The 12,838-nt window shown below is 34.6% G+C and overlaps 1 protein-coding gene across 4 annotated transcripts in view; it reads left to right on the top strand.

Moving 5' to 3' along the window:
- The window catches only part of RAPGEF5 (Rap guanine nucleotide exchange factor 5), a 115,401-nt gene that overhangs the window by 65,020 nt on the left and 37,543 nt on the right, over positions 1–12,838 (top strand). For all 4 annotated transcript variants that reach the window (XR_015797859.1, XR_015797858.1, XM_025171762.2 and 1 more), the window contains exons 10-11: positions 3,311–3,429; positions 3,773–3,861. Coding sequence is in view for 2 of the 4 variants with exons in the window: in XM_025171762.2 (XP_025027530.1) it covers positions 3,311–3,429; positions 3,773–3,861 (208 nt within the window). In the remaining 2 variants the exon portion in view is untranslated. The remainder of the gene's footprint in view (positions 1–3,310; positions 3,430–3,772; positions 3,862–12,838) is intronic.

Raw genomic sequence — 12,838 nt, 5'->3', positions numbered from 1 at the left:
AATATGAGCTAAAAATGTGTGTGTGTGTGTGCGCATGCACACACATGTGTATCTGTGTATCTGTGTATTTAAATTTACTTCCATCATTGACATGTTGCCAAATCACTTCTGATTGGCTTGTTTCTGGAGGATAAGATAGGAGTTCCAGAATGTCTGTAAGATAAGCACTTCCTACATTGGAGGAGTTGCTTGTGAACTATTTAGAAATCTCCACAATGCAAGGATTCTCTCACCAGAGAGAAACTACTATGTTTTCAGTAGTGACAAATAGTGAAAATAGTGATGAAATTCTGTTACTAGTGCTTGATTCACAATTGCAAATTATCATTTGTTACTCTTCCCTAAAAGTGATGAAATTGCAAATGTTAATCAATTTCTTGGTTTCCTAGGCTATTTTTTAGTATACAAATAAGGGAAGTTGTACAAGTTGAAAACTCTTTTTTTGAGCCTTCTAATCTTATAATTCAAGTGGAAATGACAAATTTCACAGAGACAAATTTAATTCCATGTGGCTTTTGGAGAAATATAAGACTGTATTAGCACCTTCTGTTTTCTTAGACATGCTGCTTTTCAATAGGGGCCCTCTATAACTATGAAGCTGCTGGCATGTTCTGCAAATGTACCCTTTGCTTTGCGCTCAAGGTCATGCCCAAGTACCAGCATCACATTGTGGGAAGATAAAAAATAGATTATCATTAGATGCATCAGTGTTAGTGTGCTGTGTCAGTGTTAGCTAATGCAGGTGTGAAATAAATTTTCCTATTCTCTGTGGCATTACCCTAAATGTCTCACTGTGATTAATGAATGCATCTTGTAACTTTATGTTTCTAAACAATTACTGTGCTGCTACTTCTTACAAGGAGAGCCTCTTTTGGTATTTTAAAATCGCTACTTATGATTCAGAAATTTGATGAAAAATGTATGTAATCTGAAAATATTTAACTAAAGTAGTAATTTGAATTGTGCTTTCATCTTTGTTCTTGCTAGTTTTTAAATTGGCAGGGTGAGATTTTCTCTGACTGTCCATTTAAGGGTTTTCACTGAAGGCAATGTTTCAAAAGAAAAATGTTGTAATTGGCAAGTTCCAGAGAAGTAGGCATCGTATCTGTTCCTTAAAAGAAAAGAAACCACAAGGTACTGCCACACACCTCAACCAACACAGCACAGGCAGATGAGTAATATATAGATACTGTTGTATGTGATCCAGCCATAGTTAACCACCATTGTATGTCTTGCTTAGTGCAGTAAGTGAGATTTAAATATGTGTTTTCCTGTATCTTGACATAATAGAAATTTTGGCTGAATGTTTACCTTAATATATTTTAGTTATTTACATGTAGAAGTTTGAGATTCACATAAACATATATGTACAGAATACTTCTATATGGAGACATAAAAGGTATAGGAATATGTTTCATCAGAGATTTTTTTTTTATGTCACTAATTTGTGATATCACATTGCAGATTCCATCTCTTACATACTTGTGTGTAAAAGTTGCAACACAAGTACGAAAAGGGTGGAATTTGTGTTGCAATGCATACTTGGGTATTTGGTCCCCTTGCGGACACCCATGGTTGTCAGTTCCCATTGTTTGTGTGATGATTTTTTTTTTCTAGAGGTGCAAAAACTTACATTTGAAAGCAGTAATATCAAAAATTATTTCAAAAGTTAGTGTCATATTGATTGAGATATTGGACTGGGAGAGCTAGATTCAAGTTCTTACTTGAATAAGGAGCTTATGTTGACCAGTCACTATCTCAGTGCAATTTATTTCAGAGAGCTGTTGTGGGTGGTATAGTGAGGGGTACCTCCATATACACTGGTTTGAGCTCTTAGAGGAAAGTTGAGTTATAAATGTGACCATAACAGATTAGAATTCAGTACCTCTGTGTGGATGGTTTGAAAAATAAACTGAGAAAGCTGTATGAAGAAATTTCTTTTAATTGAATAATGTTACTTATTTTGCATAGCTTACTGTTTTATGGCTGTCTTGCATATTGTGGGCAACAAAAGCATATACCGTGAAATAGAAAATTACAGCTGTACATCGGTATTCTTGAAACATGATGTCTTGATGTCCCAAGGGAATTTTTCAACAAATGCTTTATGTTAATTGGTTCAGTACCTGCATATCTGAGCTGGCAAAAAATTAATAATTGTGCTCTCTCCCTCTCTCTCTCTCCCTCTTTCTCTGGTATATATAAATACTAAAAGCTGTGTGAACAAGATTGCATATTTGTGTGACTCCTCTGGCATCAATATGTAGTTCTATTGCTGATTAATTTTCAAATTCTTTCATGTTATTAAAAAATGATGACCAAAAGAAGGTTAACAATCAAATAACATTGCTTTATCATTCTGTTTCCTTAGCCTTTTTTTGTTGTATTCGGCCAGTTTACTTCTGTAATATGAGTCTGGATCTATCATTTGCATTGTTTTATTCTGTGTGAGAAATATTTGCATATGAACGTAACCAGTAGGAGGGCAGATTATTTCACTTAATTTAAATAACATCAGTGTGTGATTTTTGCAAGGTTTTTCTGGGAGGCTCTTGGAAGTAATGAGAGTTCTTCACCAAGCAGAATGCTTCCTGCAGGCTGTTTGGTCAACAGTCTCTGCTCTACAGTCACCCCTTTAAGATTGTTGGTATAATAAACAAGTAATCCTTCCATTCTGTAGGATCTGGGGTGGAAAAAGTCAGTACAATAAGCAGTGTATTTATCAAGAGGCACCCTTTTGTGAATTTTATCCCAAGCTTTTGGTGGGCTTTGTTTTCAGAAGTTAATATTTCATTATATGTGCTCGATGTGCAAGAATGAATATTGTACTTTTTTTCTGACATATTCATTGCGTGAGCAGTTTTATAGAATGGTCGGTTACATTGATATAGCAGTTAAACTCACTGAAATGCCGTAAAATGCCATAAAATGGTTACAACTTCCTTAGCAATTTTAAGTTGCAGGCAAGAGCAGAATGTAACTTCAATCAAGCAAAAAACAAACTAAATAACACTCCTCTTTTCTATTATTAACTGTCCCCCTTTAATTTAAGTGTTGAATCTAATAATTTGTAATTAACAGCTTTGTTATATGCTCTCAGTGCCCCTGGGGAAAGAGAGCGCTGCTCAAATTCTGGTGCATTGTGAATTTTCTGAATGTAAATCAAGGGCAGTGGCTGCTGCGGATGGCAGCGCTGATAGAGAGAAAATGCAGCTCTAATCAAAGCTTTTCCCCACCCCTTCTTTCTTTCAGACCCTTGGGATTTTACTCATTTTTCTCTTTGTTGTTTGTCTCCCTCCCCAAATTAAAGCTGGATGATGAAGTGACCACTGTTCAAGTGAAGGAACTGGACCAAGATGTGCTGGTGCTTAGGAAAGTGTTGTCACAGAGCCCAGCCCCCACATCAGGGAGTGCCGAGAGTGATTGGAGGTAAGAGTTTTTCCTTGGGTGCTCAGACACAGCTAGAGTCACGCTGACGCAGAGCTCTCAGCAGCTGGGTGAATTTGGTTGCTGGCAACCGAAGTGAGAGAGCAGCATTGAGGGAATGTCATTATTATTTGCCATACAGTATGGGAAGTTCCAGACTGAGGATCTTTGACCCTCACATAGAGAAGAAGGATTCTGCTTTGTTTCTAGGCAGAGAACTGCCTTTGCCCACATTTGATGTGCCTTATTTTAAATACATTGATGAAGAGGATGAGGAAGATGAATGGAGCAGCCGTTCTCAGTCTTCAACAGAGGATGATTCTGTGGACTCTCTCCTTTCTGACAGATATGTGGTGGTATCAGGGACACCAGAGAAGATTTTGGAGCATCTCTTGAATGACTTGCACCTGGAAGAAGTACAGGACAAAGACACAGGTAAATTATAATAACATCATGCTCATGAAAAGCAGTGTCTCTGTGTCCACTCATGCTCTTAGCAAACACGGTTGATCAGCTACTATGCAAATATATCTATAATATGGTATTTTTCCTATCAGCGTTTTCTTAAAATGATTATAATTTTATAATGTTTTTGGATAATACTATTTCATGTGCATAGCATTCACCTATATTTAACAATAGAAAATCAAACTTGAAAATGAGGGTTTTTAAAAATGTACCATTAACGTTTCAGTACCCTGCTTATGTCTATCAAGATAAAAGAAAACAATTGTAGCAATGGGTGTGTGATAATGAGGCAATCAGAAGATAGCAAGCTGAGTTATATAGCTGTAGGGTATATAAGTCAGCAATTATTTAAAGTACTCCATAGCTACTTGGTTAGTACCAACTGTTTCTTAATTTTTTAGCATTAATAGCTTACCCACATCACATATTGTGCAACAGAATAACCTTCTTTAGTACTTGGCTGCCTTCAGCTAGAGATTGTACTTTTGTTTCAGCCTAGAGCAATTATTATATTGATCAGGCTGCTTGACGTGCAGGTTATTTTTCAGCTTGATCTTCTACCTCTAATATATACTGTGCTGTCACCAAAGCTCCTTTGGTAGTTTATCAAGACCACCTACAATTTATTTACAGTTTTAATTAAAGCAGACTGTTGGCTGTTCTTAAGAGTTCCCTGTACAATTGCAGAAGGGCTGTGAAATACAGAAAGCTGGAAATGGAATTAATATTTTTTATTGTTCTCAGAGGAATGCTGTTTTCCAAATGAGATTATTAAAAATAAACACATTTGCAAGGATTAAAAAGATTAAAGCATAAATAATATGTATGAATTCTTAGGCATTCCTGAGTCAGATTTTTCTGACTGCAAATCTGTAGAACATTGTCAGGCATAAGGCATTTGTGCTTACTGCACTATGTAGGTTTCCTAAATTATAAGCAAAAAGAAAGACCCAGTGCCTGATTTATTGTACTGTCCACCGAGCTTTTTCTCTGTGAATAGGGATTAATACTTTGTGCATGGAAGCCATGGCTGTGTAATTGCCTCAGGCATAATCATAGTAATGTTGTATGTAATTTTTCTAGCACCAAATAATCAGCTATATAAAAAGTGGTGGTCCATGTCAGGTTTGTCTTGGCTAGGCAGCATAAATCCCACTGTGTTCTTAACATTTGAATGTTTATATGGAGTAATCTCTCCTGTAGACTCCTGTAGATTTATTTGTACATCTTTCAAATCCTATTGGGCATAGTGGACTCCCCAATCATGTACATTATGGTTGCTTGTTTTTAAAATCTGAAAAGAGTACAAGTTAATGTTCATTTCTCCAGTAACTCTTTCTTACTCCCCTGTTGTCCTTCCCATTTCTCAGACTTATTCCAGTGCTCCTTAATATTATATGTCATCCTTCTGTACTACAGGTGAAAAATAGCTATCCAAGCAAGACTGGCTGAGATAAAATATATTTAGTGATTATTTCCCTGAACATTTTTGTGGGTATCCCTACTTTCTCAAAAGAGCTGACAGTAACAGTCTTGTATGAGCAATATAATCTTAAGAACTGTAAAAGAACACAAAATTTATGTATTAAAAAAATAATGAAATGGCTGTGGAGGTTCATCCCAAAATATTTCTAGATGCAGACATAACAAGCTGAAGTGTAAAAACTTACACAGTGCATTTTGATGGTGCTGCATTGGAGCAACATCCCATATTAGCTATAGTTTCTTTTATAATTTCTGGAATGTGAAAAGCATTGTCCATTAGTGCTGGGAATTGATCCATTCTAAGGCCCTCAATAAATAAAGAATCTCCTCCTAAACATGCTAAGAGATTTAGGCAGGCTTCACCTGGATGGCAGAACTGAACATTTAAATGATGGACTGGAAGCCACCCCTTTGAAGGCGTTAGAGGGCATGCTTCAGGTCTTTTCGGCTATTTATCCTCAGTAGAGGTTGGCCATTGGTGTTCCTTTTGGATAGTTTGTCTTAGGCCTACTCTTACACTCACTCTCTGCTTATGATGCATGACCTGGCTGGGAAAGGCACCTGACTCCTGATCACACAGAGTGATATCTGGTTATTTCCTGACAGCCTGTAGCCTGATGATATTTTGGAAACATTCTGTCCTTTTTTTTCTCAGTGATTTATTCATTTTGAGGTTTGCCTTAGTTAGCAAATGAGTGCATACAATATATAGTAAACTTAAGCCAAGTTCTGCTACCAGTTTATTTTTTGGGGACCTTTTAGATAATATTTAGCTTAATATTTATATTAATATACATCTCCAAAAAGTATAGTCTCATTTAAATTCTGGATCATGCAATCCTTTTACATGCATTAATACTATGTGCAAATTCATAGTATTTCACTAACAAAGTCATGATTAGGATATAGAAGGTCCATAAAATGTTAAAATTACTCATATCTTTAATTCAGTTCTAGCTATTCTAATAGATGGTGGTTTCCTAAGGCCTCAGATAAATGTCATTTGTTGTTTGGCCCCCAAGGTTTAACTACAAATATCAGACATTAAAAAGTCCAAATAACTGTCATTAAGTAATTAATGTCTACTGTTTCAAAATATGCTTTGAAAAAAAGTTGGAAACAGTCTTTAGTTCTTGATCTTTTATGCTGTTCCTATTTATATGCATGAGGATAAATTCTTCATTATAATGAATGAAAAGAAGGAGGATTTTATAAGATTAGAGATTGATGGAAACAAGCTGCCACATGAACCCATATTTCGCTTAAGGAGTTGTAGACATCCACTCATCCAAACATACTCCAAAGCACCTTTTCGTGTTTGAATTTAAAGCCTTACGGAAAACCTGTCAGTACTCATTATAGTTAGGAAAAAAAAAGCCTGAAGTCCCAGATGAAAGAAGTTCAAAGACTTTTTCATAACCTTGCTATGTTTTATCAGATACAACCATTTACAGTATTAGAAGGATAATGTACTGTATATCCTCTTTATTTCAAATCAAGGAAATCTTTTTAATATTATGTAAGTTTCTTATAACAGGTACAGCAGATTTTCCTGAAAGTCTGGGAGTCTTTCTTCAAAAAATCCCCCAGAAAATTATTTTAGCTTTGAACTTGATGAATTTTATGAGAAATCTTTGTGGCAAGGGATTGTGTTTAAATCTATTTCAGCAAGTCAACAAGGCCATAATCCGTGGTTGGCATTACACCCCACTAAAATTAGTTATCTAAATTGTAACCTTTTAAAATTGTGATGGTGGAGCTGTAGGCAAACTGGTACATTTCTTCATTTTTTTTTAGAAATCAGTCCTATTTGCTTACTGTACAAATTGTATAAATTGATGCAGTGTAAAAGAAATTGAATAATTTTCTGTTAACTGCTAGATTTATTACCACAAAACAATGAAAAAGTATCTTTTGTATCAGTGGTATTTAAAAGTATGAGAAATTACTTAGGCTGAGAAATAAACACAACAACAAAGAGCTTTGAAGTATCCTATGGTTAGGGTAATTTTCTTTGGATGTGATCACAACATCTCTTAGCTATATTATCAAGGATTTTTCTTATATATTATCTTCATCTGTCCAGATTATAGTCCTGTGTAAAAAATAATTGAAAATGGATAGTTTAATGTTGATATTTCTCCTTATTTGTGAACTTGTATTTCTCTTTATTTGTGAACGTACACATCTGCCCAAGTTTCTTTTTGTTTACTTTTGTTTTTATTCCAGTTAATTTCATTGGATGATTGCAAGTATCCAAATCACCCAAAATATTACGGATGATTTTTAAAAAGGGGAGGATTATGGGCTCCAAAAACATATTTCCATGTTGGGTGAGTGGGCATTGAACTAACCTATACAGTTCAGTGTGAAGTTCTTGTGCTCTCTGAGCTTGGCTGTTTGCTTGCAGTCGTTTCATTATCCAGCTAAGTAACATCACCAGATGTTGTTACTTAGCTGGATAATGAAACGTCTGCAGGCAAACAGCCAAGCTCAGAGAGCACAAGAACTCCATGGTTCAACCCTGAGCTACAGATATTTATCTTCTACTGGAACAGTTCAATGTATTGTGATTCACACTGGATCAAACTGTAGGTTGATCGGGTCTGGCACTGACCGAATAGAAAAATACTTCAGTTTCACTGCATGCATGGCAACCCTGAATCAAGCAGATGTCACTTGCCAGAAAAGAAATCATAATAAGTTACAGGATCATAATACTTGTATAAAATTTAAGGATGATCACTCTTGGAATGCTACGTATCATTCTGATTTCTGCACCTCCCCAAAATACTGTATTTCTGAGCAGGTGTAGAAAATGGTAACAAAGAGTATTGGACGGCTGGACCAACTCTTAAGTAAAGGTTACAACATTTAGAGGGACTATTTTGTTTATTTAAAAAAATAAGTAATAGGTGACATGATAAATATATATATATAATGATATAGAGTAAGGATAGAGATGAAGTTAAATAGTGGAAGATTATGGATAGGTCAAAAGGAAGTATTTTCATTTGTTTATAGTTAAACCATGCAATTTATACTTTTATAAAAAAGTGTGTACGATACTTGCAGGCTTCTACTCACACTTGCTATATATTATCAGAGGCAATATTATTTTAAAAAGTACCTGCAAGGGAATAAAAGAAAGACAATTGCCTTAATATTGTGTCTCCTTTTGGGATTCCCATGGCATTTTTAGGGAACCAGATGCTATAGCAGATTGGCTATTCAGTTCTTTTCATCATTTTGTGTTGTATGAATGTGCTTTATTTCTGAGCTGTGGCTTGACTCCAACATATTGATGTATGTTTTATATACATAAGCAAAATGTGTACAGAAATTGCGTCAGAGACTGAGATTTTAAATTGTACATTAGATATACAAGCATGCTCAAGTTTAATTGTATATTCAAAATGTGGAGGACTTTGGGAGATTGCTGCATATATTCAGAGATCGAGTTTTGTTTTTTTCAGTACTGTGCCCTTGAATGAACTAATTGGAGCCAGTTGTTAAATTTATCAGGGCTGTGCAAATCCTTTGAAATAGCCATGACTTTTCCAGATTCACACAGCTATTTCAAACACTCTTTCGTATGCCTACAAAGATGGTCATGTGATCTGAAATACTTATTTTGAAGGATTTGCTCAGATGTAATATTGCTGTAATGTAATAGCACAGTCCTAATCTTTATTATACTTATCCAAATAGTAGGTGAAACTCTTCTGCCCCATTATCTAGATCGTGAGACTGTACTTGTCATATCAGTAAGCTTGTGTGTCATCAGTAGAATATAAGGTTATAACAGCATTTTAATGAAAGGAAGTATTCTTATTTATCACTTACATGGCTTAATAAATTGGTGCCTATTTCTTCTTCTGGCTTTTGCCAATAGTGTGATCATGTGACTTACCTCAATCCCAAGTCTCATCCTGATTCTCATTATACTGAGTTTGAAGTTCTTACGATAAGGAGTAGAAGTCTTTTCTTCCTCTTGTTGTTTTTGGTAGTGTTGTTAATTAAATGGTGTGTGCTTATATATTTATTTTAATTATTATAACCACTGATTACTGAGGTCCCTAGGTATGAGGGTTATATTTTAATATAACCCTCATACCTAGGGACCTCAGTAATCAGTGGTTATAATAACTAAAATAAATATATAAGCACACACATAATCACAATTCAGTCCAAACATATTAAAACAATTAAAAGCCTGTTTAAAAGTTTGTACACAAATTGCATATGTGTATATGAAAACCTATTCAATTTGCTGCTTGATTTATGACATTTTTGAAGTTTGATATTCCTTAAAACATTAAATGATCATGAGTAATCTAATGGGGAGAAAAATCCAGTTGTCTTTTTTCAGCCAGTATTGTCACTCTGTCAGCATTTCATAGATAAAGGTTGTCTCAACCTTGCTTTCAGAGATATACGCGTTCATATTTACAATGCACAAATTGGACCGAATGGTGTTTCATTGATACTATAATGGCCAAAGCCCAAATTATTTACCAATTATCAAGATACTGTTTGATCCAAATTTATGGAGGGAAAACATTGTAGCTTATTAATACGAAGAGTTTCATAGTTAATTGTCTCTTGAACTAAAATGCAGATTTTGAGACTCATAAGATTCTTCTTGGGTTAGAGTCTGCAGTTGTTCGGCTATTTCAAGTAGAACAGACATACAGGATGATTGAGTGTAGAGAATTTCAAAATAATTGTGTACTGCTTTTTTTGCATCTTCTTAAAAATATTGTGGAAATTCCAAGGGTAATGGAGAATGGATATAGAAAATAAACGAATTAAGCTAAAAAAATTGTAAATGCTGTCCCCATTAAATGCCATGATGATGTTCCTTTGGATTATTAAAATGATGGAAGTGGCCCTCAGTGTGGTTGAGTCTAAAAACAAAGGTGATGGACAAATTCAAACAGCTAATTTAGACATTTAGGAGGATTGGAATATTGCATCTTCCATATCTGGTGAATTGCCTTGAAGCTTTTTTTGTCTTTCTAAAGCTCTTAGTTAAACATTTGAAAGTGAAGTTGCTGTGGTCATTTAAAAGAATGCTGTCCCCTGTGGTCCTTGGCCCTTTCCTTTTCTGTGATATTGCAATTAACCAGAAACTGTTGAACATTAACATGGTATTCCCACTGAGAAGTTCTAGTTGTGTGTACAAGCACAATTGTCTGTTAACTAAAGCAAATTTGCTGGTTTGACATGTGACCTTCATTTATATATTTTTACATTCCTATGCTTAAGATACTGTATGAATTGTTTTAAGAGAAACATCACTGGAAAAGAGATATGTTTTATTTGAAATTCAACATACGTATCTGTCTTTATAATATTAGCCAGCATTCCAAGTAGGAGCAAGCTGTGTATATATACAATAAATTGTAGAATATGCCCCTTTTAATCTTTTAACTATTTACAATTTCCAAGAGCTGTAAGGAATATTTTTGTGCTTTGAGAATGTCAGCTTACTTGACTCATCATATATAAGAATACTACAGGATATAAGAATAATGAATACACTAAATAACAGAACAAAACCTTACTTTTAAGCAGAGAACACAACTCAGTTACTGTGTTCATTGTGCACATTCATTTCAGTGTTTCCAGTGTTTTCTGTATTCAAAGGTTTTTAGTACAAAGATTTTCTTGTTTCTGATGTTTTCTGTGAAAAATAAAAGACTATATTCATTCCCCTCCCAAAGCATGTGAAGGATGGCAAAGTTAAAAAAGCACTCCTTTGCAATGTTTCCAACCATTTTTCCATCTGAAAATGTCTATACATAGGTCTCAAATTTAATCACCTTTTTGCAGATCATTATCTCAGTTTGTCATTCAGTTGGAGATAAATCATTGTTTTGTAATGTATATATCAACAAGAGGTCTACAGAGATTTTGGATTTTTTTTTTTTTTGAGTTAACATAAGTAGGTATAATGGCTTGCTTTTCATACCTGTCTTATATTGTTCAAAGTGAATAATCATTAATGGAAAATTTTCCTCAGATTGGTCAAAGGTTTAGTAATCCAATACAGCATACCATGATTTCTTTCTGTTTGTGTGGCCTTATTGTCATCAGGAGTTAGATTGATATATTGGCTGTGTGATGTTACTATAGAGGGCAGAGGTGGAATTTTTCTCTCTTTAATCTTTTAGAGTTGAGGTGGTAAGTAAAATAGATGCATTAAGCTTATTTTACTTTGTGCTTTTTTAAAAAGGCATCAAATTGCTCTGTTGTATTTTGGAAGTTTGCTCCTAAGCTCTGTTGGCATGAGTTTTGGGGATTCCAGGACTTCAGAAATAGGGCAGGAAAGTGCAGGCATATTGCAGTTTGCTCTTTCTGGTTTAATAAGTTCCGTTTTCTTGTGTGGATTCCTTGAATTCCTTTTTTTCTTCCAATTACCATTATATCAGACTGTTACCAACCCTGGTTAAAAATACATTCAAAACATTCAAAATCCTATTTCAGCTGTCTCTGATCTATGTGGCCTTTCATATGGACCAATTTTAAACCCAAGCTAGGTTGGCGTTTCCACATAAACTATTCAGCTCCCTTGTAATTGCTGAGAATAATGGGATTTGAAATCTGTTTATCTGGATGGGGAGACCAAACTAATCATTGGATTGAATATTTTGTACTTTTAACTGCATGAGATTATTGAGGAATATGCATTAGAGAAAGAAGTACATATTAATTTTCTGAATTATAGTTAATCCAGTTATAGACACACTCTTGTGAAGGGGAAATCCTGTAATATATTTGGGAAAGTGCAAGCTAAGAGATGGCTTAGTCAGAATATATCTAAATGTGCTGCAATAAGACCTGAAGAATCAGATTTTAAAAGTGGTTAACGAGGAAACAAAACATAGTAACTGGTTACAAAAATAATTTTACAACAGGGCATAACATTAAAATAATGAGCCTATATCCTTAATTCCAAGCACTATCCTTCAGCATTAGGATCTTCAATTAGTGTGTTGCCAAGCAAATCCTGTCTAGTGATTTCCTGCCTTCTGAATACAGTACCATCCTGTGCAGGGCTTCTCATGAGATCTCAAAGTACAAACAGATTCTTTGGGAACTAGATATCTAAGCTCCAAGAAGTTAGTCTTTCATAAATTAAAATCAGCACTTTGAATTTTCCTTGGAGACTAACTGGAAGCAGGGCATACACTTGCAGATGTTATCTAATTGACTAATTATAGTCAAAAGTCTAGAAATAGTATTCTGAACTAAGTTTATATGTAAGTCTTCAAAGACAGTCCCAGTTTAATTAGTTGCAATCAAAATTTCAGACAAGACTTCACTTACTATTTTATACAGAAAAACTATAGACAGAAGAGGTTGTATGGTATTATTTATGCTTGTACTCCAAAGGCTATGAAATAAACACATGTCTTTTCCATAAATGACAAACTGCAAAACATCAATTTTA

Source organism: Python bivittatus, unplaced genomic scaffold, assembly GCF_059951505.1.
Source record: "Python bivittatus isolate LINGU-HERP-01145 unplaced genomic scaffold, Pbiv_v1 ctg000610_np1212, whole genome shotgun sequence".
Lineage (NCBI taxonomy): Eukaryota > Metazoa > Chordata > Lepidosauria > Squamata > Pythonidae > Python > Python bivittatus.
The sequence above is the reverse complement of the archived record's forward strand: the minus strand, read 5'-3'. Positions and strand labels throughout refer to the sequence as shown.